Source organism: Daktulosphaira vitifoliae, unplaced genomic scaffold (assembly GCF_025091365.1).
Source record: "Daktulosphaira vitifoliae isolate Bord-2020 unplaced genomic scaffold, ASM2509136v1 Scaffold_4, whole genome shotgun sequence".
NCBI classification, from domain to species: domain Eukaryota; kingdom Metazoa; phylum Arthropoda; class Insecta; order Hemiptera; family Phylloxeridae; genus Daktulosphaira; species Daktulosphaira vitifoliae.
The window spans coordinates 7,781,208-7,806,986 of NW_026099575.1; the positions used below are offsets into that span (position 1 = coordinate 7,781,208).

The window sequence follows — 25,779 nt, forward strand, 5'->3', positions numbered from 1 at the left end:
TGGTCCGGGTGTTGTTCTTTTCTGATCAAGACCCTCGCCTAAGTGGTTGGCGACCCATTTTCCTTTTTGCAAGGGAGCCATGAGGGTGGCGACTCCACAATCCGTTGCGTGGCCAAAGTCGTCACCTCTCAAGTTTGATAGCTAATCAGCTAAATAATGAAAGTTTTCTTTTTTGTTTTAACTTAGCTTTGTATTATATATTACATATATTTTCTAAAAATAAGACCAATATTACTTTCTTTTATACTATATTTAAATTATTTATTAGAGGAGATCGGGGCTAGTTGTCACAACATTTCTGTTTTATTTTTTTATGGAGAGGCAAATGTTTTCTTACAAACTATAAAAAATATGCTTTAAAATAAAATAAAATACAAGGATAATGCAAGTTAATCGAAATAATTAACTCAAGTTAAGTTAAGTTAAGTCGGAACAATGTCGATAAATTAACAGTTAAAAGTTACCGAATTATATATTTTACCAACTAAGTAAAAGATAAGTTGACATTTTTTTTTAGCTTAACAAGTTTAAAAGAGTTTATTTCATTTAAACATAATTTTTCAACTAAAATATCTTAAAATAATTTTTTATTAGTCGGTGATTAAAAGAAAGTTAAGAATCGATTTTCAACTGAATAAAAAGAAAATCTTAATGATAGCAAAAATTTTTTTATTTGTTTTGTACATTTTGATGTTGGTTGCAATGTTTTAACTTTAAAACTAGTTATTGAAAAAAAAGATCAGTTATAAATCACGTATTTTTTTTGAGAAAATGTAGAAATTTATATTTATTGTTATAAAAATATAATATTTGGGAAAGGAAACTCCTTAGCTTAATTGTTATTTAAACTAATTAACTGGAAAAAGTTAAGTTATTTCAATGGAAAATTAAATTAGTTAAGTTAAAAAGTTTATTATAAAAAACATTATCTAGTTAAGTTAAAAAATTTTAAAAAAATTAATTTTTTAACTAGTATGTCCACTATTGCTAAAATATATTACCTGTTTTTTGTAAAAATATTAAATGGGCAGTACTACACGAAAAGAACATAAAGAAGCTTTGTTAATTAAAAATTTGTGACAACGAATCCCATTTAAAGACTGGTTAAATAAAAAACTTTTACTCATAAAATAATATATATTATGTTATAAAAACTCGTTTTAGAATCATTCTTAGTGAATAACTAGTTAAAACTATATACTAATTACAATAATACTTTTATTTAAAAATACTTCATAAAAAATACAATACCTTATTTGTTAGATAGTTATTACACAATATTAACACCTATTAGAAATAAGTTAAAAACACAAAAAAAATATTTTAACTTAAAATTTAATGTATTATTTTATATGTCATACTATGTGACCGTTTCACATGTTTTGGGACAACAAACCTCATTGCATTATTCGAAATAAAAGTAGTCATAAAGTCTTGACTAAAAAAAATACATCATAGTAAAAGAATACCTTTTTACTGAGTATAATTGCAGCCATCGAACAGCAACCATCACTCTGAAGATGAATTCTGTAATGAGTCCGAAACGTCAAAACTCATCTGTTAACACGGATACGTCCATAAGCACTTCAAGTAATAAGACAATCAATGAAAGCTTTAACACATTCACAAATGAATACCTTCTCTGCTTTGTATTGAAGCCAACATATAACCGAAAGCGATACAAAATAAAAAACTGAAGACACTGCTTATGTGAAATATTGACAAAAACCTATAACAAAAGCGAATAATGAGCTAAATTTATGCAAACAATTTACTTACTATGTTAAATTTTGTTCTTTTTTGTATGTAGAATTTTATTGATGCTTCAATTTTCTTCCTGTTAATACTAAAATAATTAATACTGATGTGATATAATATTTTATGTTGATCAGTAACATCTAAATTCAGAATAATTAAATTGTAACATTCATTGGCGAATCCAGGAAGAGTGTGCATCGCTTCCATAAAATATCACCACCTACTTAAAAAGAAGTATTTTGAATGATAAAATGAACAACAATTTTTTTTTGACGCTTAATACTTTTTGCGGTCTCCCTTCAAAAAGTTCTGTATTTACCACTGGTAACAATCTAACCGTGTCACAATTAACCGCAGTCTCTTCTACGTAACGTTAAATTTAATGTTAGGCTTTTAAGTATACTATATTATAATTGATGAAAAAAATTATATATTTATAACAAAATTCCTAATAAAAAACCATTTACATGTTAAACCTGTAAGAGTATTATTAAAATTTTAATGTAAAAATTTTAGGGTATAAATGTGATTTAAAATAAAAATATCAAAACATTTTTTTTTAAATAAACTCCATGAGAAATGAGTTGCGCCATCTAGATACGATTCCAAAAAACGCAGAATTACATGATTGTATCTTCTAATTCACATTATCAAGAAAGATATCAACATCATCAAGTATTAAATATTATTTAATATATTATATCAAGGTATTAAAACAAAGGACTGAAACCATGCAATTTCTTTGCGGTATTGAATCATGGTTTTAAATAATGATTGGTTTCGGTAAAGATTAAAAAACCGTTTTAAAAACATTGGTTTTGATTTTAAGATTCAGTTTGGGTTATGTGTTGTTTTGGTTTTAATTTAAAAAACCGGAAAATCGATTTTAACCGGTTTCAGCCCCTCTATTAAGCAATGTTTATCTTTTTTCATAACCATGATGATATTGTACAATGAGCCCTCGTAAGAAAACCATTGAATTCACTAATATTTATATAATTACAAAATTAATAGTATACCGTATCCTAAAAGATACGTTACCAAGTTAAGGGTTAAATTGAAATATTATCAATTCAATTTTTATTTCGAAAAATATACAATTACATACATTTGAATTTAAATCGTCTTTAAAAAGAAAATATTAACAAAGATCATTAAACAAATTTCAAATCAAATATAATACAACATCGATCCTCTAAAATAGAATTTTCGTCATCATTCCACAGTTTTAATTTTGCTAAATGATCACCCTTTGGTATTATTTGAGGTACTTCGATTTCAAATTTGAATTTTTGTGTTATGTTCATCTGTATTGGACAGTTTGTGTACAAACATCCGTCAGGGTCTGTTCCAGGGTATGGTAAATCTATAATTTGTATACCATAAAATCTAGCTTTTGGAGTGTTTGATGTGAATTCTAAGAAAACATAATAAAATCAATTATTTTATATTTTAAATTAAAACATTCTGTATTTAAGTAAAATTAAAACTATATTAAAAATATTATTAATTTAAAAAAACTAAAAAATATTAAAAATATTAAACTCAAAGCCACAAAAAAATTAATGAAAAGTCGCGGATACGTATTTCGGAAACAATGTTACCATTATCAACGCTAAACACATACTCAAATTGTGTCAAATCGTATCCGCGACTTTTCATTAATTTTTTTGTGGCTTTGAGTTTAATATTTTTAATATTTTTTAGTTTTTTTAAATTAATAATATTTTTAATATAGTTTTAATTTTACTTAATTAATTAGCCACAAGTGATCAATTTTTATTATATTCTGTATTTAATCAATTAGGTGAGATATGTATAGTAACACATTGGAGTAACAGGATGCATTGGTGTTCTGGATAGATTTAAAGAAATATGAACCAATATTTTTATTAGTTTCGATTCGAAACTGAGAAAGTATTAATTTCACTATGATGTGTTTTTTTTTTTTTTGTGTCTGTTACCACTTTTTCTCATCTCTCGCTAAACCGATTTCTTTAAACGATGTGTCAAAGATCACTTATTGTATCTCGTCGAAGAAATTATCCACAAAAATTAAAAATTTTCCTCGTTCCCCGCAAATAGGCGAAATATTCAATAAAAATTACAAATTTAAAAATCGCTAATTTTTAATATTTTTTTTCTTAAAACTGCTATAACTTTTTTTAAAATAAACGAATCAATATAATGTTTTATTTATAAATACCTTAGTTATTTTTCTATCATTTGCTATATTTTTGTAAGCATTTGACCCTTAACCAGCCTTCAGGGGGGGGATTCAAAATGGCAACTTTTGCACGAAAAATCTTTTTTAACTTATTTTTTAAAAGTGTTTCGGAAATACTGACACTTATATATATATCTTAAATTAAATCTTATGTAATATAACTTACATGGAAAAAAAAAATTCGGACTTTATTTTGTTTTCACGTTGAAAATTGCTACCATATGCAATTTTTATGTTAAAATTCTCGATTTTATATTTTACATTTTTAACTTTATATTTCTATAACGTTTTGAAAAATGTATGGATCAATACAATTTTTTTATGAAAAATACTGTTTATATCTCTTTCATTCGACATACTTTTTTTTATTAAATCGTATTAAGCGTTCATAACTTAAAAATACATATAGAAAATAGAACTTTTTCAACTTAGTTTTTGAAAGTGTTTCGGAAATACTGACACTTATATATATATCTTAAATTAAAGCTTATGTAATATGATTTAACATGAAAAAATAAAATTTTGGACTTAATTTTGTTTTTATGGTGAAATCGGACATCAAAGTTAGTAAAAAAGTACGATTTTTGTAAACAATCCATTTATATATTTTTAATACTATAATGATATAACTTTTTGAAAAATGTATAATAAATTATACATTTAAGTAAAATTAATTAAATACTTTCGTATGCTTACGAGGGTTGTAGTCGAAACTAATTGATGCGTTCTCACCCAATGGCACTTCACATGTGTTGCCGTCTAAAGCTTCTGGGCAAGGATTTATATGTACATTGGTAACAACACAGTTTGAATCTGTAAGTCAATAAATATTAAATTTACTAAAACTAAGGAAATACTATTTCATTTACTTGAACAAGGACGAAAGTTGGTTATCTCTTCAGCATAAATAAAAATATTTAAAAAAAATCCTATTAATATTAATATTAGGTATTTCATTGTGTAGCAATTGTCTATAAAGTATTAAGAAGAAAAATAAAGAGTTTACCGAAGAGTGTTTTATAATAAGTACGCTGTTAGCAATTTAATGAGAGAGGTATATATCATATATATATATATATATTATACATGTGATCATCTTGTTAATAGATTTTACTCAAAGTGTAAACCGTAATGGTAGGGATAATAAAAGGAGTCCTTGAATAAAAATAAATGATAACTAGTATGTGAAAAGTATATTATTTTACTACTAGAATGTCTATTGTAATACAACTTTTATTAATTTATATTTTCAGTTAAGACACTATATAATTGTTCTGATAATTACAATTACTTGTGTTACAAATAGAATTCTTATCTATAAATAAAAGGCGTTGAAAGAAAAATAAGTTTAAATGTTTAGCTATCATCTTTAGAGGAGTTACGGGTAATATTTAGATCCAAGTGCACACTGGCCAAGGGAGTAATCGTCGCCTAGACCAACATTTAAAGAGTGATGAGGGTCGCCATGATTAGAGTAATTTGGCATGTTGTATCTAATAAATAATTATGTATAACTATTGTTTTCTTTTATCTTTTCAATTTTTTATTGTTATTTGCATCGATAAGCATTTATTTGTGTTATTCAAGGTCAACAATGTTTAACTGATGAAAAAAAAATTGTTATATACATTTTTTTAGACATGAAATTTTTTTTTGGAACGAACAACGACGCCAGAACTTTTGAGCACCCTGAGTAACAGGCCTTCCAGTTTAGTTTCCAGTGAAAATTGACTTTATCTCAAGGTAAAAATATCTTTAATAATTTTAGAAACGTCAAAAATATAAAAATTGATTTATGTTCAATTTTTTATTTTTCGAAAGTAAATAGATCGTTTAGTATAGATACTAGTCAAGTACAGTTTTTTTACAGTTGTTTAATTTTAGATAAAAAATTTGATATTTTTTATTTTGCCATTCTTTTCACGGCGTTAACTTAACCTGTATTCTGTAAATACATATAGTATTATTCAATAAATTCAAAATGAACTTATTTAAAAAAGTTGAATACTGTTACAACAATAGTATTCAACAATATGCGTACAACATGCATATTTTTAAAATATTAAAATTTTTATTCAAAATAAAATCACGTATGTTATTTTATTTCATAAACATTTTCGATCTATCAACAATATTTTATTTATTTATTTATTTATTTCATCATTCAAAATTATGATGATGATTACGCCCATTTTGCAGACAGTACAGAAATAATACAAATCAATACAAATAATAACAAACTATAAAACTTAAAACTTTAAAGTTATAAATATTAAACTAAAAAAAATACAAAATTAATGTAAATAAATATAAAGTAAACATTTGAAAGATCACTTAAAATTATACTTTGAAAATAATACGACATGTTGACAATAATAATGTTGATGAATCATAATTAAAATCAAAATTTTTTAATGAATTACATAAGTTTAGCATGCGATTAACTGGCGAGTTTTTACAATAGTTCTGCGTGAGGGTAGGGATATAAAAAATGGAATTATTACGAAGAAATACTGAGGAATATTAAATGGTATCTTTTCTAAAATTTCGGGACAATCGATTTTGTTATTGAGTAAATTATACATTCACTTTACATCTAAATATTGTCTTCTACATAATAGAGAGTTCATTTTTAAATTATTAAAAAAAATCTTTTGGTTATTCCTATTTTTATTAAATTTGCCCGATAAAGAGTTTAATATCGTTGGCTATAAATGGGGACCAAATAATAGAACCGTACTCCAGGCCAGATCTTACAAGAGAAAAGTATAAAGTTTTTAAACAATCAATATCATGAAATTCATTGCAATTACGTCTTATGAATCCTAATGTACGCGACGCTTTATTATAAATATAGCTAATATGTTTCGAAAAAGATAAATCATAAGACAGAAAAACGCCTAAATCTTTTATGTGATTAACTATAGAAAGGTTAAAACCATTAATTACATATTGATAATTGTAAATATATTTAACTCTACTGAACGTGATTTGTGAGCATTTGTCACTATTTATTTGTAAACCATTTTCAAAACATCATAATATAAATTTATCTAGATCTGATTGTAATTTAAAACAGTCACTAAGTGAGTTGATTTGTAAGTATAACTTCAAATAATCCGCAAATAATAAACATTTACAGTGATTGAAAAAATTACTAAGATCATTTATAAAAATTATAAACAAAAGAAGTGACAAATGCCCACCTTGGGGTACACCAGATGTAGCATCAATAGTAAAAGACGTTACATCTCCAATTTTGACTATTTGTTTTCTGCCACTGAGATAAGACGAAAGCCAATCTATCATAGGGTTACCGACTCCCATAGCACTTAATTTACTTATTAATATAGAATGATTAACACTATCAAACGCTTTTTTAAGGTCAGTGTAGATAGCGTCTACCTGACCTCCTTTAGAAATAATAGACATTAAATCAGAATAGTAGACAAGTAAATTAGTAACTGTAGATTTAGAAGTTCTAAATCCATGTTGATTGTTTACCAGTATTGAGCTAAAAGTGTAATACAATTTTGGTAATAACAACTTTTCAAATAATTTCGGTATAATACTCATTTTAGTTATAGGTCTGTAATTACGTATGTTAGATCTTATCCCAGACTTAAAAATAGGGTAAACATAACTGGTTTTCCAAGTCGTAGGAAAAATACCAGATGATAGAGATAAAGATAAAAGAAAATGGATTGGATGAGTAAGGGAGTAACGGCAGTTTTTGAGAAAAATCTCAGGAACAAAGTCCGGATCTACGGTCATATTCAAATTCGATAGACCCTCAAAAACTTCAGTTATTGAGAAATAACAATTCTTTATATCAATGCGTTCAGATATGTTACTAAAAGATCCATTTGTAATATTACTAGAATTTGAATAAACAGAACCAAAAAATTGGCCAAACATATTAACAATGTTATTAATATTATCTGAATGAAAATTATCTAGCTCCAAGGTAGAAGGAAGACAATTTACCTTTTTACAATTTTTTACGTAGGACCAAAAAAATTTAGGATTGGTTTTTAAGTTTTTTTGAATATCATTCAAATAGTTAGAATAACAAATTTTCGAAAGCTTTTTACACTTAAATGTAACTACAGAAAATTCTTCGTAAATAGATAAAGAAGCTTTTTGTTTAAATTTCCTGTGTAATTTATTTTTTTTACGAATTAGGGATATTAATTCTTTAGAAAACCAGTTTGGGAACGACGATTTACTCGGTGAGGTTTTTGGAACTGATTTTTCAATAACTGAAAAAATCAATTCATAAAACCTATCAACTGCGAAATTTATGTTATTGCATTCATACAAGTAAGACCAATTTAAATTATTTAACAATTTATTTAATAAAACATAATCTACATTTTTAAAGTTAAATTTTTTATTAATAGCTACTACTGATCGGCTAGGTCTTATAGTAATGTCAGAGCTAATGTAAAGTGCTGGGTGAAAACTATCAACAGGAACTAAATTATCTTCACTTTTTTTAACACGATTAGAATTATTTGATACAAATACTAAATCTAATGTCCTTCCAAAATCATTTTCAACTTCATTTACTTGATAAAAATCTAAATGTGAAAATTGCTCAAAAATAATATCAGAATTTTGTGAATAATTACCTAAATATACCATACCAAGATCATAATTAGAAAACTTAACATTTGGTAAATTGTAGTCTCCAGTTAAAATAATTTGTGTATTGGTAAATAATGAGCACAAATAATCAACTGTCCCAGTGTGAGCTACATATGTACTAAATGGGCTCACTGGCGGTATATAACAAGTACCTAACAAAAGCTTATTGTTATCACCAACCTCCACCAGTACAAATAGTTGTTCAACACTAGTAATAGGAGTGAAAACCTGTTTAGAATTAAATTTCTTATGAACACAAATTATTACGCCACCACCACGCAAATATGAACTAGTAGAAACGATGCGAGCGGTTCTAAACACATTGTATTCTCTAAAGCCTAATTCAGAATCTAGTATATCTGTATTTAACCACGACTCCGTCAACATGAAATAATCGGCATTTATAAGTAGGATATTACATTTTAACAATTTTATTTTAGTTCGTAGACCTCTAACATTTTGATAAAATCCACTAAGAGTAAAGTTTGCAGAATTCTTATAACTATTATTATATACACAGTTTTTATTAATTATTTTACAATAAGTACAAAAGTAGTTACTTTTATGATAATTATCAAACGAAAGTGAATTTAGTTTTTTAAACTGATTTTTGGAACTCCTTGGACATATTTTATTACCAAATTTTTTTCTCCAGCATCACGTCTATGGCGCAACTCCTAACGTAATGATTTCATAGTATTTTGTTGAGATCTTGTAAGATCAGGACTTAACCAAACATTCTTCCACTTTTCAATTGATCGCAATTTAGTTTTTAACAGCTCCAATACACTCAACTCATTCTCGAATTTTAAAAGGAGTGGGCGGCCAGCTGATCTACCTTTACCAATACGTTTAGCAAAAGTAATTCTACTATTTAAATTTAAATCAGTCAATAGCTCCATTGCAATTTGTAGTGGTTCTTGATAACATTCATTTGGTGACTCAGCTAAATTAAAGACTATTACATTATTGCTTTTAGTAAGACTATATTATGTTTCTAAAATAATATCTTCAGAAGATAAATTTTTACTTGAGTAAAGGGATTCCATATTGGAAATTTTACTCCGAAGATTACTTATTTCAGATTTAAGATTTTCATTTTCATTTTTTAAAGTGTTAATAGAGCTTAACATTCCTTCTAGAGTATTATTTAGAACAGAGAAATTAGTTTCATATCTAGAAAGTTTATCATTAATGGATTTAATTTTTTGGTCTTGAGATGACTCGATTTGTTTTAATTTTTTCATTACATCTGAGAGAGTAAACTCACAATTATTTCGAGATGACAATGACGAAGTTTTTTTCAATGGTGTATCTGTTTTTAAGTTATTTGACATTTTGATATTATTGATTATTTTATAAAAATTAATATTTTTACATAAAAATCAGACAAAAGCTCAATATTTATTCTTTAATAATGCGTAAGTAAACTGTATTTATAGCTTAAAATAAGATGCGCATGACATGCAGGCAACGTTTTTACTGAACTGAGTATTGAACTGAATTGTTCAATACGTAATAATTCATCACGTATAATTAATAAAATAATTTTAGTATATAGGTCATTATTACGTCCTATTTAAATGCTCTAGTTTTATTATCTCTGCTCAATTCTCTTCTCTTCGTTCTACAAATGGTAACCTCGACGTGACTTTTTTTTTCATTATGTTAATAATTATGACTAACGAAATTTCCGGTCCCAAAAGTGATATTCAGCACATATATATGTACTACGATTTTGAATGCAAAATCCCAAAATGTGTTTTTTACAATTTGAATCATGCTTTGTGATTCAAGTAGTAAAAATTACGGCGCATTAAATGACGATGTAATTGCTTATATATCAGACATTCTTGAGAAACCGCCATCAAACAACAAGTGTTTACTTATAAATTGAACGCCTTTCTGAATTGAAAGAAAAAAAAATTAATAAAATATTAACCATGATGATGATTTTTTTCCAACTGGATTGCACGTGATGTACCAATTAGTTTGGCAACGAATCGACGTACTCAACTAGAATCTATAATTTTTAGTAGTGTTACAAAGCTGCGTGGAATAAAAAGAATTAGGACAACAGCATTTCACCCTCAATCTAATGGACCTGTGGAACGTTTTCGTAGACAGTTAAAGTGTGCAAATATGTGTCATGTGTAAAAAAATTGGTTTGAAAGTATGCCTATTATTTTACTAGGGACACGTTGCAGTCTGAACGAGGATATAAAATGTTCATCAGCTAAGTTAGTATACGGATGCACTTTATGATTACCCGGTGAATTTATTATACCAAATAATATTTATGAGGGTCCAACAACGTATGCAACAAAACTTCGTCAAGGGTTAAGTGATCTAAGATCTGTACTAATGAACATCGTGAATTATCGATATTTGAAGTAAGAATTATTAGGATAAATTAATTAGTTGTCCCATTCGGAGTAATTGCCGTCTAGTAAAATCCAAATTTTTGTAACCCGGTAATCGCAGTTATTGTTGTCGGAGTAAAAGTACTCAGAGAATTTTTTTTTACAATGTTGGAACATTATTAGTTCGTGGCAGTTTGTGTTCTATTGTGCACGTTCGTGTTTGTCACGACAGGTATGCCGCAGACACCCGGCAATAGTTATATTATTGTGTCTGCAGCCGTCGAGTGTAGTGGAGATTCATGTGTTAACAGTGTACGTTGCTACTTCCGTCTTATTGTTTATCGAAACAGACACCACCACCGTCGTAACGGTAAGGCGGCGCTGTTGTTTGACCGGTCCCTACGTCGTGTGGCTATGAATGACAACTCGCCTGCCGGTTGGGTGGTATTGACGTCTGTTTTTGCCGAACAGTGTGTTGCAGTCATGACCGTTTTAAATTGGTTTGACCAACCGGAAGTAGTTGGCTCGTGTTGCGGTTTTACTTGCACCAGTTCGATTTAAAAAGAAGACAAGTTTTATACGACCATTAGTACAAGTATCCATTTGGTACGATTTTTTATGTAGATCTATCGTATATGCAGTTTTAACATCTATCGCCCTAAACGGCAGTGGGTAACTATTAAGTTAAAAATTTAGTTTTTTTAAGGGGCATCTTAAAGTCTACATAATAAAATGCTGAATTTCAGAAACCACCAATTCATTTAATATTTTTTAGGGAATTTTATTAAATTTATTTCTCTTTTTTTTATGTTTAACGGAAATATTATCTTGTCAATAATTATATACGTGTTGTTCTTGAACTACTTGATTGTAATGCTAAATACCGAATTCCAAATATACTTTCTTTCCTCTCGCAACGGTGCATGGTCATTGTTGTTACAATAACTATTGGTTCAGAGGTGATATTCGCACACAAGCAAATTGTCGGTACTATCTATTTGTATTGTTATTTTTTTTATCTATAACAAAGGTGAAAAATATAATCAGCGTTGCATAGGATTATTTAAACAGCTGAATAAGTATTTTACAAAATATATGCAACAAAATCTTTATAATAAAGTCAAGGTTTATGTGAATAACTATATACTTGTATAATTATTATATTATATGTATAATATACATATAATATATACATTGTATATATTATAAGTATAATGTATAAATAATTTAATAATAATTGTCAGCCATCAAGTTACATAACACAAGTTATGATTATTGAATATGAAAAATGTGTTAGATGTGAACTTTAATTAGACTTTTTTTATGATTTTTATTTAATCCACTATTTTTAGTTAAGTTTATACCATAAATGCACTAAAAATGTTACGAAATTTCATAGGAGTAAAAGAAAATAAATAATAAATATTTTGTAATTCTTATTATAACTAAGCTAATATGACTAGTTAAATTTTAGAATGTGACACAATTGCTTCTATTTAATTAATTGGGAGTACAAGCCTGATAAAAAGAAATTACAATTTATAAATGTATTTACTGTAAGTTAAAATAGTAGTATGAAATTATTAAATCCAATAATTCAGTCATAATTTTAAAATTAATTAATGTTAAAATATCTACTTCAGTATAATTATCATTGCATTCTTTATATCACCACACATATAAGGCAATAGACAATCAATATTTAATAGTTAATTGGTGAATGTTTGAACTATGATTAATAAAATTGCCAAAGTTACTAAAGTCCGGCACGTAACGATGGGATAAGGTATAGATAAGGCACTATACCTAGGTATAGATAAGGCACTATAAGGTATATAAGGCACTATGATAGATAAAAATCTGATAGTAATTAAAATTGCTAATATAGAATGTTTTGTTACGATTGTGTTTTAATAGCTATTGCTTATAGAAGATAAGGTTTTGGGTGACTTTGATTTAAAATAATTTTTAATTTAATATATGATTAAAACATGTAGTATTTTTGGAAAATCTGCAAAAATTATCTTGAAAAAGATAGTTTTATACAAAAGTTATTATTCTAAACCACCTTTGGTACACTATTAGAATTTCAAAAATATTTTTTAAGAAACACATTTATTATTTTATAATTTCCTTAAAATTATTTTACTAGTTAAACTTTTGAAGTATCACAAAACTATTAACTTAAATAAACTTCTACTAATCTATATGATTATATACTATACCTCTAGAGTTTTGTACTTTATTTCATATTTCACTTACCATAATACTATAGGATAAGTATATCACATAATATTTGTTCAATGATATATTAAAATAAATAAAAATTATTGAATATTTATCAGAATTTCGATGAATTGAATGGTGAATTTTGTTTTTTAATGTAATATTTGGGGCGTGTAACATCAAAATTTTAACATATTTTCCGTTTCCTGTTATAATACTTTTTTCTTATTAACTTCTATCTTGTATACATTATTTAACACATTTATGATATTTATATGATCCATAATATTTTTTAAGTAAAAAAAGGATTAAGAAGTTATATAGTGTTCAGTAAATAAGGAAACGGGCTTCTATTGTTTTCATAGGTGTTCTATTGAACACTGTATTTAATCAAATGTGTGATAAATGTTAGATCACTTATTTTCTTTAATAGTATTACTGAATATACAGTGTTCAGTAAGTAACAAAACAGGTCAATTGTTACAATCAAAACAATTAAAACCCATTTCCTTATTTACTGAACACTATATAAAAAATTCACAGTATTTTTTATGTACTAATTTTTATACAGGGTGTTCAGTAAGTCAGGAAACGGGTTTCTATTGTTCTCATTGTTTGTAACAATGAGAACAATAGAATCCCGTTTCCTGACTTACTGAACACCGTGTAATTTCTAGATATCTCTAGTAGACAGAGTGAGTTTTTTATCATAACCCTTCAATTACCTACAAAAATAATTTTAACGTTTTATTTTTTTTTTTACTTTAATTATATATTATTCTTGAATTATTAGCTATGTAATACTTATTAAGTTCATCCTATATGGATTGGGTGTCAACTTTGTTTTTTTTAAATCTGAACACATATTTTAGGTTATATAAAATGTTTGAGGTTTTATTTTAATAGTAAATGGCATTTAAAAAAACATTAAGAAATATTACATAGTTAATAATTTAAGAACAATTTATTACTAAAGGTAACCAAAAAAAGTGTTTAAATTATTTTGATTTTGTGAGTAATAGATGAGGTTATGATAAAAAATTCACTCTGTATAGTATAGTAGATATATCATTTTGCTGACAAAACCTCGTCATAAAAAAAAATATTAAAATATCAATAGATATCACTATAACCTCCAAATTTGTATGCTTAAAATGTTACCCATTAAAAACAAGTATACTATAATTAAGTATCAATTGAAAATCTTTCTTCAAATGCTTTTTAGATTTATAGCTTTTAAATAAAACTAAAATACTAGTTCAAAATTCAGTAATTTCAAACTAAAGATCTCTCTCGATACATAACAAAACACATTCTATAAACTGATTTATCAGTTAAATCTAAGTAAGAAACAGAACATTTACAAAAGTTGTAAGTACGTTTTCGTTTCCAATCCAATCTCTTGATTAAAATTTATCATTATACATAAATTTCGATATACTTCTACGACATTTAAAGTGTTATAAGTAAAAATCTGTTATGTTAAAAGCCACAAATTTAAATAATAAAAAATTCATAGGTTCTGTTAAAATAGAAAAAGTACGAAAGATAACAATTAAAATAAAATGTTAATTAATACCATTTTACATTCTTGTCACAAATGTTATTTTAAATGAAAAAATATATTTAAAATATAAATTTAAAACAAAATATTTAGCTCAATAAGCCACAAAAACTCTAATCAATCGAGTAAACGTATTTCGTAATAATAAATACTTAGTATGTGTTTAGCGCTGATGATAACATTGTTTATAAAATAAGTATACGCGATTTTTCTTCAATTTTTATGGCTTTCTGAGCTAAATATTTTTAGTTTTAAATTAAAATTTGTATTCATTTTTTAATTTTAGGATATTCTAATAATAAAATAAATAATTAAATACAGCATTTTTTGTGCATTTAATCTTTTTTGTAGATTATTCGTAAAAAATTTTATTTTACCTATTTAAAATAATGATTAAATCATTTTTATTTACAATATTAATTTATTTTTATTGTAAGACGGAAACAACAGTGATCTTTTCTACTTGCAAATTTCGTTCCATCCCAAAATTTGATTTGACCAACATATTGGCCCTTTGGGATCGCTTTAATTAAAGGTATTTCTCCGGTGTAATATTTACCTTCTATACCTGCTTTTATTGGACAACTGGTGTACAAACAACCATCTGTTTTCATATTAGGATTGGGAACTTCTAAGGATCCCACAACAGCGTACCAATTTGTTTTAGGTACCATTGAGCTAAATTCTGTAATAATTTTGTAAATATCTTACAATTATACAAACATATTTCAAACTTTTAAATATCAAACAGTTTAAGATACAATTTCTTAGTAATAAGCCAATCAAAAAAATATAAATAATTATTTTTTTTAATTATTTCATATTTTATAAAACTACTATTTTTACGTAAATTCAGTTTTTATGGACTTACCAGTAATGTAGCTAAAATTCACACTCACATTCAATCCGGTTGAAAATTCACACATCTTTCCTTTTAATGATTGAGGGCACGGATTAACATCTAAACTTGAGATTTTACATCTTGTTCCTTCAAAATTTGAAATAAATATATTTTCTAGAATATGTATTCATTCATATTTCATATTTATTTAATATAGTTTAGGTACCTGGACACATTTCAAAATTTTTAATTTCTTCTCCATTGGCAAAAGCCAAAAAAACTAGAGCTGATAACAATAAGGTATTCATTTTTACGAGATTTTTTTATTATTAAATTAGCAGTGTAGACCATTAAATGTAAAATATTACAAATAAATGTTAATATTTTTTTTTTATAGCTTTCCAACAAGTTTAAAACAAATAAGTGTTAAGTGGTAGATAAGTAGAATTAGAGATTGATTTTAAAAACCTGTTTACTCCAAGTATTCAATTATCGATACTTAGTAGTTTTTGTATAAATAAATCATTTATAACCAAGGCTCATATTCATTAAAACACATAAATAAGCATGCAAATATGCACAAGAAAAATTGCAATTAAGATAAATTTTTGATCTGAAGATTATCAAAAACATACATTTTGCATACTAAAAATACGTATTTGTATTCACTAGAAATAAAAACGTATACACTTAATAAAAGTATGTATGATAAAAATTAACATAGAGTAATTTTGAAGCAATAATAAATTAATATTTTTTAAAATTATTTTTTGTTATCCTCATTGAAAATTTAAAATAAATTCAGTATTTTAAAATACTTTAGTCAGTACATTCTAAAACATTTTTTACTTCCATTGTTGCAATGAACTCTTAATGTTTACATTTTTTTGTAATTTAAAGAACCTACCATTGTCTAGTTATAATATTTTTAAAATTGAGAATGATCATATAAATATTTAACATCTGAAAAAATTATAACAAGCTTTAAATGAGCATGGAATTCTTATTATATTTACCTTATATAATTACATTAAAAATATATTCTTTTTTTGTTGTCCATAAAAATGTTTGCATTATAAAATTGCTCTTAGCTAATTGTGAAATTATATATATAAATATACAATTATTGATTCTTATGTCATCTTCTTTGTCACTTAAAACTTCAAAAATTTTACACATTTTTATGTAAAACATTAAAACATTTTTTTCAATTTAGATTTTATTGCGTCCTTCAAATATTAAAAACTTTTTTTTTATTTCTTAATTACATTAAGGTTGTTACTCAATTGAATATGTTGTTTTTAAGAACGTTGATAACTAATGGTATATAAATAAAGTTTTCCTCAATTCACATATGACTGTCAAAAATTGCATTTAAATATCATCTCTAAATATTAGTATTAGGTGCCTTACAATAATTGTAATAAATTAAGTCAAATTTTTAAAGTTTTTGAAAAAAAAAAATCATAATTTAATCATAAAATTAGGAATATCATTTAAAAATAAAACTTTCTGTAGAAGAAAATTAAAAAAAGCCCACTTATTACAGCTAAATTAAATGGAAATCATACTAATAATGCAATTTCTTTATATCTTACTGTATATAATTAATATTTTAGTATGAAATTTCATTTCAGTCTAAGGACTTCAAGGAATGATTTTTAAAATTTCCTTACATGCTTATTTAAAACAAAATTTCTGTTAAAATTCGATTCAACTCTTATCAATTAATAATTGAACAAAATCAATTAAGAAAAAACTGTGACTAAAATATATTAGCGTTTTAACTATCTCAACAATGTCTAGTAATTTATAAGAAGATGTGTTCAATAAATATTGCTGAACAATTAAAACAAATACAGTGAGCACGATAATTTGAAAAGCCATTTTTTCAAATTTTTTCAATTTAACGATTAAATAAACAAAATAAATACTTGTTCTAAAATATTACTTTAAAATTACTTTGAACTTATTAAACAATTATAATTATCAGTTTTACAGCCTTCTATTTCTCAAACATTTTACAGAGTGTGGTGGTCTTCTTTTACATATTAAGGAGTCAAAGATAGATGGTTATTGGCTAAACCACTGAAGGATGGGACGGATATTCTAGCTTGCTTGCACCAGAGACCAGATAACACTAATGAGAAAATCACAAAAATAATATTGGCACTTTGGGGATCGAACCCTTGGACTAAAACATACATTTTTTCCCATTAGGTCAGGCCGACATTTCTATTTCGAATTTTTTACACATAAAAAAATTATAACTAATACAATATATTAAATTAAGTTAGTTATTTATTATGTTGAATAGTTTCCTTTAAATTTTTTTTTATTTTTAAGGTTTATATTTTAGTTAAAATATATGAACATTTAGATAGCTTCACATTGTTAAAAATGTATGTCTTTTGAAGATCTTTCTTGTTGAAAAACTTAAATTTAAAAGTAAATTTTATATAATATAAGTGTATAATACACTTATTTTCTATAATAAAAATTATTATAGAATAAAACTTAGATAAATAAGTAGAACTAGAAATATTTGTATAACTTCATAAATACTGAGTGATTCAATTAAAATCCTATTTTGTAATTAAATAGGCAACACAATTCACAGAAAATATCGATCGGCAAAAGACAATAAGGAAATAAGTTACATTTTCACTTTTATTTATACATTAAAGATTTTTTTCGTTTTTTAATTTTTAAAGATGTTTTAGTTTAATATTTATCACCAAATAGTTTTAATATCTTCTTCATCTTCCTCGCCTTAATCCCAACACTTTTCTCCAAATGAAGTCAAATATGCAATTGGCAAACTAAAATCAAACCTCTCAACACCATACTACTTAATATTAAAATCTTACCTAGACCAACGTTCTTTTCAAGTAAATATAAACAACTCACTTTCTAACCATTTCACTATAAAAGCCGGAGTTCTCCAAGGCAGTGACCTATCCCCCCTTTTATACTTAATATACACAGCTGATATACTTAAATCTACCTTCACAATCTTAAATACTTTTGCTGACGATACAAGCATATTAGCATCTGACGCTGATCCCTTAATAACAAATTTCAAACTCCAACACCACCTCAATATTTTAGAAAAATGGATTACTGAATGGAAAATTAAAGTAAATACAACCAAATCAAACCACATCACCTTTTCTCTTCGACCAGACATCTGTCCACCAGTCAAACTCTACAACACTTTACTCCCCCAAAAATAATAAAGTAAAATACTTAGGCCTCATTTTTGACAAACGACTAACTTGGAGAGACCATATAACTAAAAAAAGAAAACAATTAAACACCCGACTCCATCTACTTCGCCCTCTCTTACGTTCCAAACTTAATCTAAAACTAAAAACACTCATCTATAAAACTCTTCTCTTCCAACTATGGTTTTATGGTATTCAAATCTGGGGCTGTGCCGCTCCATCCAACATCCAAAAAATCCAATCCTTTCAATCCATTTGCCTACGAACACTCACCAATTCCCCTTGGTACGTCCCTAATAAAACTCTCCATTCAGATCTTTAAATTAGTTATGTTAACAATATTGCCAAAACTGCTTACCTAAAACTTTACAACAAATTAAACTCTCACACAAACCCTAATATTCAATACCTCTACTCAAAGCACATCCCCGACAAACCACCAAGAATATTAAAAAGAAAATGGTGTAAAGACCTCCTATAGAAAAAAAAAAAAAAAAAATAAAATCAAAAAACAAAACTCAAAATAGGTATAGATGTAAATTTATAAAGTTATTTTAAAAAAAAAAAAAAAAAAAAAAGGACATATTGTGTTATCTAACTGTGTTGTCGCAAATATCTGTACGATTTTAATTTAATAAAGTATCTCAGACCAAACACACATGTTTTTAATAATTAATATTGTTTGATATACTATTCAAATATCGTCACCAATAGATTTCGAAACAAAAACTAGAAAAATCTGTAAAAATATATTTTTTATTACATAAATTATTTAATTATTTAACAAAATAGTTGATAAATTAACTCCTTATTTAGTTAATTTTAAGAAAGATCAAAAAATTTTTTAAAAACTTAGCAGGAAGTCATTAAATCTGATAACTTATTAGATTCAATTACATAAAAATTAAAATCAACTTTTGCACATATTTTACAATAGAAAAATTGATTTTTTAATTTCCACAAAGTATTCTGTCTCTCAACATTAAACTTGAAATNACAAAGTATTCTGTCTCTCAACATTGAACTTGAAACCTAAAAAATTACAAAATTTTAAATTTTTTTTTAAGTTAAATTATAATAGGTCATCGCACTTAATAAAAAAAATTTAATTGCCAGGGGTGCATATTTCATAAAGGCCGGCTGTAATTTACGGATGTTACCAGATTTTACTTTTACATGTTTCCCTAAATCAAGTAAATAAACATTATAAACATCATCCACATCGACTTCATTTTCGACCAGGTCACAAATACCCCTAAACCATTTACCGTTACCTAAAAATTAAATAATAGAATTATTAATTGGAATTGTTCGTAAATTTTGCTTTGAATAAAATGTTTGTTTATTAGAGAAATTATTGAACTATCCAGAGTTTAAAACNTATTAGGTAAATTATTGAAATATCCAGAGTTTAAAACACGTATTAAATGATGCTTTATACTTATTAAAATTAATTAATTAACTACACTTGAACCATGAAACTTCATAATTTTGAAACTATTTTAATTATATGTTAATAATTACCGTATGTAATGGCACAAAGCTCATTATATTGTGGTTTATAGAATTGTATATCTGTATCATTTAGAGTGTAAAACAGATTCATTTTATTTTTTAAAATACTCATTTCATGCTTATCATTAACATTTGCCATATAAAAATAATCTTTTGAAAAACGAAGCACTTTGAAAGCATAGACTAGATTAATTATTAGCTTTCGTTCAGGTAAATCCCACCGCAGACTATAAATTTTTGGTCTATAAACCTGATTATTGTAACAAGTTTGCACTTCGCTTTTTTCAAGGACATCTACAGTTTCCAAAAGAGAACTTTTAACAGATGACAATAAAGAACACTGAGTCCCTGTAGACTTGTAATTTACAGTTAAATCCAAAGGTAATTCATTCATTTGCGTAACAGACTCAATTATTTCTGCAATGGAGTTGAGCTGTGTACATTGTTCGCTTGATAACACAGAACTCTGTGTACCGGTCTCTGTGTATACGACATTTAATGTCGATTCATCTGTTTGGGTGATGCACTCGATTCCCTCGGCAATATAGTTGATTTGTGTACATTGTTCGCTTGATAACACAGAACTCTGTATACCGGTCTCTGTGTATACGACATTTAATGTCGATTCATCTGTTTGGGTAACAGACTCATTAACTGTAGATAATTCGTTGGTTTGTGTACATTGTTCGCTTGATAACATAGAACTCTGTGTACCAGTCTCTGTACATACGATATTTAATGTCGATTCATCTGTTTGGGTAACAGACTCATTAACTGTAGATAATTCGTTGGTTTGTGTACATTGTTCGCATGATAATAGAGAGTTCCGTGTAGCAATCTTTGCATGGACGACAATTGAAATTTGCGTATCTGATACATTAAATTCAACGGCAGTGTTAGTCTGGGTGAGCTCATCGATGTGAATAACTCGTTCATTGAAATTTGATGATATAACTCGAGTGGTTCCCTCTAGTTTATTTAATTTTGAGTAATAATGCACTGAAAAATATTATTAATAAAAATTATTATAATAATTTTTATAGAAATAATATTATAAAAACCCAACACAAGGGGGTCGACACACAAATAATTTTGTTAATAATTTAATAAAATTGTAAGTATTTTAAAAAAGTAAATTAAAATTTTGACCTGTTAAAGCGATAGGTTTATTGCAATTTGTAGTTGAATTGAATGATGATTCATCCGTTTGCGTTTCAGACACAATACACTGAGCTTCAGTGTTGATCTGAGTATATATCTCAGAAGACAATATTGAGCTTTGAGTAGTAATATCTTCTGTCGATATTGATGTCTGTAATTCACTATCTATCGAGGTGGCTAAATAAAGTATTGTAAAAAAATTAAGTCTGCTATTCTTGTTAATAGCTGAGTAAGTATTGAATTACTAGTATTAATACAAGCATCAAAGGATGCCGCCATGGTAATTAGTGTCATATGTCATCAAAAAGTAATAAATTAAGAGTGTTAATGGGTAATTAAATGGTTAATTAAGGTCAATCGTAATTGTTAAAGTCGTAAATCAAGTGTGTTATTGTTAAAATTGCGATAATAATGTGGGTTGGCGGAGGGTAGGTGGTCAGCTGACTCGGCGTTACGTCGTTGTCGGTGTGACGTATGCAGCAACGCGTGCCCCTCAATCAGGAGCATCACAGGTGTTACGTAATATAATCGCCCTTAAGGTCATCACGTCACATACAATAATGTTAAAGACTCTGCCCCTGCCTACACCCTCTCACCATGGAGTTGTACGTCAAACGGTCGCGCGTTATATTGTGTCATCGCAACCGCCGCCGCCGTCGTCATCGTCGTCGACGGGGTATAAGCCGTAGTCGTGTAACCGCCTTGATGACGGTGTCGGTCGGAGGTGTGAATCGCAACGTTTGTATCTTTAGCGCGATAAAAATACGATGTACGCATGTCGAGGTGGTGATTAGCTTATTCCTAAGGTGCGCGATGTATCGAATATGATAAATCAAAATTAACCGTACAGTATCGCCAATTATTTTCATTTTAGATAAAAATTGTACGTAAAATGTTGATTTTGGGTAATTTGTTAAAAAAACTGAATATATTTATTATTTAGTTATTTGTTTGTAATCTAAACTTTGGATTATGATGCGGTGGGTGGTCATATAGTATTTATGAGATGTAAGTTTTTATTTTTGATGAAAAAAAAAATGCATTTTCCAGGTACGCTACACGGTAACGGTGAAAAGTTCGAATTTTAAACGTCGAATCCGCTATTTTGATATGCGACATGCACATATTTAGATAAAAACTACGTAAGAATGTTTATTTTACCTAATTTGTAAAAAAAACAATCATTTGTTCAAAATCATTATNTTAAATAAAAATTCCATGGAACTTAACATGCGCGAAAACGAGACATAAATGTAATATATTATCTATTTCAAAAGTAATTAGACGATCATCTGTCATTTTCATCATTAACACAGAAGAACATATCATAAATTAAATTTCATTGCATTTTTTTAATCAATGCAAGTATATAAAGTCTTGGATCTGTTTATTCATTCGAAAGAATTATAAGAGTGTAGTAGTTTATTCTAACGATCAGATTTTGCGCAAAGAAATTTGTTGTAGTTACATTTTTCGTTTGATAAAAATTAAACTGTAAGTATAAAATTAATTATTGTAATTATATATATATATATATATATACTATTTTTAATGTCTTAATAGATTTAAAAAAATAAAAGTTTTATAATATCAAATTAATTGAACTCAAATGTTTTTTATTTTTGCAAACTTATTGGAAATCATATTATATAAATTTACATTATAACATTTTATAGTCTTAATTTACAAAGAATATTATAATAAAATGCTAATTATTTCAGATTTTATATCCACTAGCGATTACTTGTTGTTTCAATTGCATTTCGACGAACGGAAAACTTATACTGTAACGAATACTTGTTGCATCAACTGCATTTTGAGGAATAAATAAATAATGTAAGTTCTTTAAATTGTTATTTTAGTGTTATAAGTTGATTATTAACCAAGAGTAAAATTTAATTTTTTTACTAATAATTTATTTGGCGTAAAAAGTTATTTTTCTATAAATAAAAATTCGTTTTATCATAATTATTGAATAACGGTAAATAAGTCTAGATATTTTTTTTCTAAATTAAGTTATTATTTTTTATTTTAGTTATTATGCCGCAAAATCCTTTTATACCATTCGATTTTCGAAATATATTTTGTATGTATTTAAATAGAAATCTAAATCCAAAACCGCTACAGATCATATTGATTTACTATACTTGAAAAATAATGAAACTAGCCACTATTGTTACATCTCAAAATTTTCAAGGCTTGTATCAAAACAACGCTCAAAAAGTAAACGACAAGAATATCATTGTAAACGATGTCTCTGCGTATTTAACGAGCAACCGTTATTAACTCGTGCGAGTGGGAAAGAGGGACTTAAAGAACATGTAAAAATGTGTGGAAAATTCAAGGAGGCTCGCATTGTTCTACCACAGCCTAACTCTGATCTTTCAATATTATGTTTTAAAAACACAAGACGAGAAGAAGCAATACCGTTAGTTATCTACGCTGATATGGAAAGTTTACTTGTTCGAACGATGGAACAAATATCGGACAAGTCTATGATTGTACAAAAACATAAACCAATGAGTTATTGTTTTTACTTAGTACGCAACTCCAAAATATTACCGCAAAACATGTGTCAGGGATTACCGGAGGAACCAGTAATGTATCGAGGACCTGATGCTGCTAAACATTTTGTATCAGCGTTGGTGGATATTGGAAAACAAGTATCAGATATCATGAAAATTAACATCGAGATGAATCCTCTAACTTCTGAGGAACAACATCGTTTCAATACCACAAAACATTGCGACTCGTGTTTAATAGAGTTTACCGATAAGTTAGTAAAAGTCAAGGATCATAATCATTGGACGGCAAAATTTCGAGCTGTTTTATGCCACAAATGTAATTTACAACGACGATATTCCGCATTCATACCAGTTATCATGCATGGTCTTTCAAACTATGACTCGCACATGATAATACCAGAAATGGCTTACGACAATAAAGACATTACTGTTATAGCACAATCCGAAGAAAAATATATTTCGTTCAGTAAGACAATAAGCGATTATTTTCAACTTCGATTTATAGATTCATATCGATTTTTGCAAGCGAGTTTGTATCAACTTACAACCACCTTGACTTTACCTGATTTTGCACATACATTAAATGTCTTTAAATCGTTGGAGTTGGTCACACGGAAATCGGTTTTCCCATATGAATACGTAGACAGTTGGGAAAAACTCGACGAAAATCAGTTGCCAACCCGCGAAAATTCTTACAGTTCCATTACAAAAAATACAGTATCCGAAGAGGACTATGAACATGCAAAAAAAATGTGGCAACACTTTGAATGCAAAACTATTGGTGATTATAGTGACAAGTATTTACTTGTCGACGTTATGGTATGTTGTTAATTTTTTTAGTAATTAACAATTATAAATACATTTATTTTTTAGGTACTTGCTGACATATTTGAAAAGTTTCGCGCGGAGAGTTTAAAAAATTATTCTCTGGATCCCACTCATTATTATTCATGTCCAGACCTATCATTTGATGCTATGTTAAAATATACTGATGTCAACATTGAATTGATAACAGACCCAGATATGTTATTAATGTTTGAATTGGGTATACGTGGAGGTTTGACACAAGTATGTGTGATTATTAAAAATATAAAAATATGTTTAATAATATTAATAAATATATACATATTTAAATATATATATATTATATTTAATATAGGTCAATCAGCGGTATGCTCGAGCAAATCATCCAGGTATCTCTGACTACAATCCCAATATTCCACATAAATATCTTCAATACCTAGATGCTACAAATTTATATGGAACAGGTAGTTTTTTTTTTTAAATAAAAAAAATTAATATTTGTGTAAATTATAAAAAACCCAGCACAGAGGGGTCGCGGCACAGTGGTGACGTGGTATAGTTGGATCAAGTATAATGATATCTGACAGTGATTAAAATCACTATCAAAAATAAACGCTTCGATGCAAATCTTTAGATAGTGTTAAATTTTAAAAAAATTGGTGTTTTATTCCAAAAGCTACTTGATCTGCTGGTTCCTTAATATCTCGATTAAGATAAAGTATGTCGAATGAAAAAGGGTTTATTAAAAAATATTATTTCTCATAAAAAAATTGTGTGGATCCATAAACTTTTCAATAAGTTATAGCATTATAAAGTTAAATATAATATGAATAATAAAATCGAGAATTTTCACACGAAAATAGCATTCGGTAAGCATTTTCGCCGTGAGGAAAAGTCCAGAGGTCAAATTTTTTTTTT

General features: G+C 27.0%; 4 protein-coding genes across 7 annotated transcripts in view; 1 reads left to right on the forward strand and 3 right to left on the reverse strand.

The window, feature by feature from the left end:
• Positions 1 to 2,821: 2,821 nt before the first annotated feature.
• On the reverse strand, positions 2,822 to 5,033 carry LOC126903598 (MD-2-related lipid-recognition protein-like). Its single transcript, XM_050681882.1, has 3 exons — positions 4,855 to 5,033; positions 4,682 to 4,798; positions 2,822 to 3,175 (listed from the first exon to the last, which is right to left on the reverse strand). Exons 1-3 carry the CDS (start codon positions 4,940 to 4,942, stop codon positions 2,913 to 2,915), a joined length of 468 nt encoding a protein of 155 aa, XP_050537839.1. The 5' UTR covers positions 4,943 to 5,033; the 3' UTR covers positions 2,822 to 2,912.
• A 3,239-nt stretch (positions 5,034 to 8,272) lies between these two features.
• LOC126903595 (uncharacterized) overlaps positions 8,273 to 25,779 on the forward strand; it is a 20,115-nt gene continuing 2,608 nt past the window's right edge. Inside the window, exons 1-7 of one of the 3 annotated variants that reach the window (XM_050681876.1) lie at positions 8,273 to 8,308; positions 22,583 to 22,674; positions 22,810 to 23,026; positions 23,254 to 23,368; positions 23,730 to 24,876; positions 24,931 to 25,125; positions 25,217 to 25,325. In XM_050681876.1, coding sequence (XP_050537833.1) covers positions 23,367 to 23,368; positions 23,730 to 24,876; positions 24,931 to 25,125; positions 25,217 to 25,325 — 1,453 coding nt within the window. In that variant the 5' untranslated portion in view covers positions 8,273 to 8,308; positions 22,583 to 22,674; positions 22,810 to 23,026; positions 23,254 to 23,366. Of the gene's footprint in view, positions 8,309 to 22,582; positions 22,675 to 22,741; positions 23,027 to 23,253; positions 23,369 to 23,567; positions 24,877 to 24,930; positions 25,126 to 25,216; positions 25,326 to 25,779 lie in introns of those variants that run through there. The other 2 variants (XM_050681877.1, XM_050681875.1) reach the window with 2 other exon arrangements.
• Positions 11,887 to 16,009, reverse strand: LOC126903597 (MD-2-related lipid-recognition protein-like). 2 transcript variants are annotated; one of them, XM_050681881.1, is made up of 4 exons: positions 15,856 to 16,009; positions 15,660 to 15,776; positions 15,166 to 15,473; positions 11,887 to 12,017 (listed from the first exon to the last, which is right to left on the reverse strand). In XM_050681881.1, exons 1-3 carry the CDS (start codon positions 15,935 to 15,937, stop codon positions 15,205 to 15,207), a joined length of 468 nt encoding a protein of 155 aa, XP_050537838.1. In that variant the 5' UTR covers positions 15,938 to 16,009; the 3' UTR covers positions 11,887 to 12,017; positions 15,166 to 15,204. The 2 variants fall into 2 exon arrangements, with proteins under 2 accessions (XP_050537838.1, XP_050537837.1); XM_050681880.1 differs by lacking the exon at positions 11,887 to 12,017 and having other exon boundaries at positions 14,601 to 15,473.
• LOC126904112 (uncharacterized) lies at positions 19,839 to 21,811 on the reverse strand. The gene is made up of 5 exons (XM_050682836.1): positions 21,778 to 21,811; positions 21,521 to 21,709; positions 20,381 to 21,340; positions 19,948 to 20,130; positions 19,839 to 19,888 (listed from the first exon to the last, which is right to left on the reverse strand). The coding sequence occupies exons 1-5, from the start codon at positions 21,809 to 21,811 to the stop codon at positions 19,839 to 19,841; spliced, it is 1,416 nt and encodes a 471-aa protein (XP_050538793.1).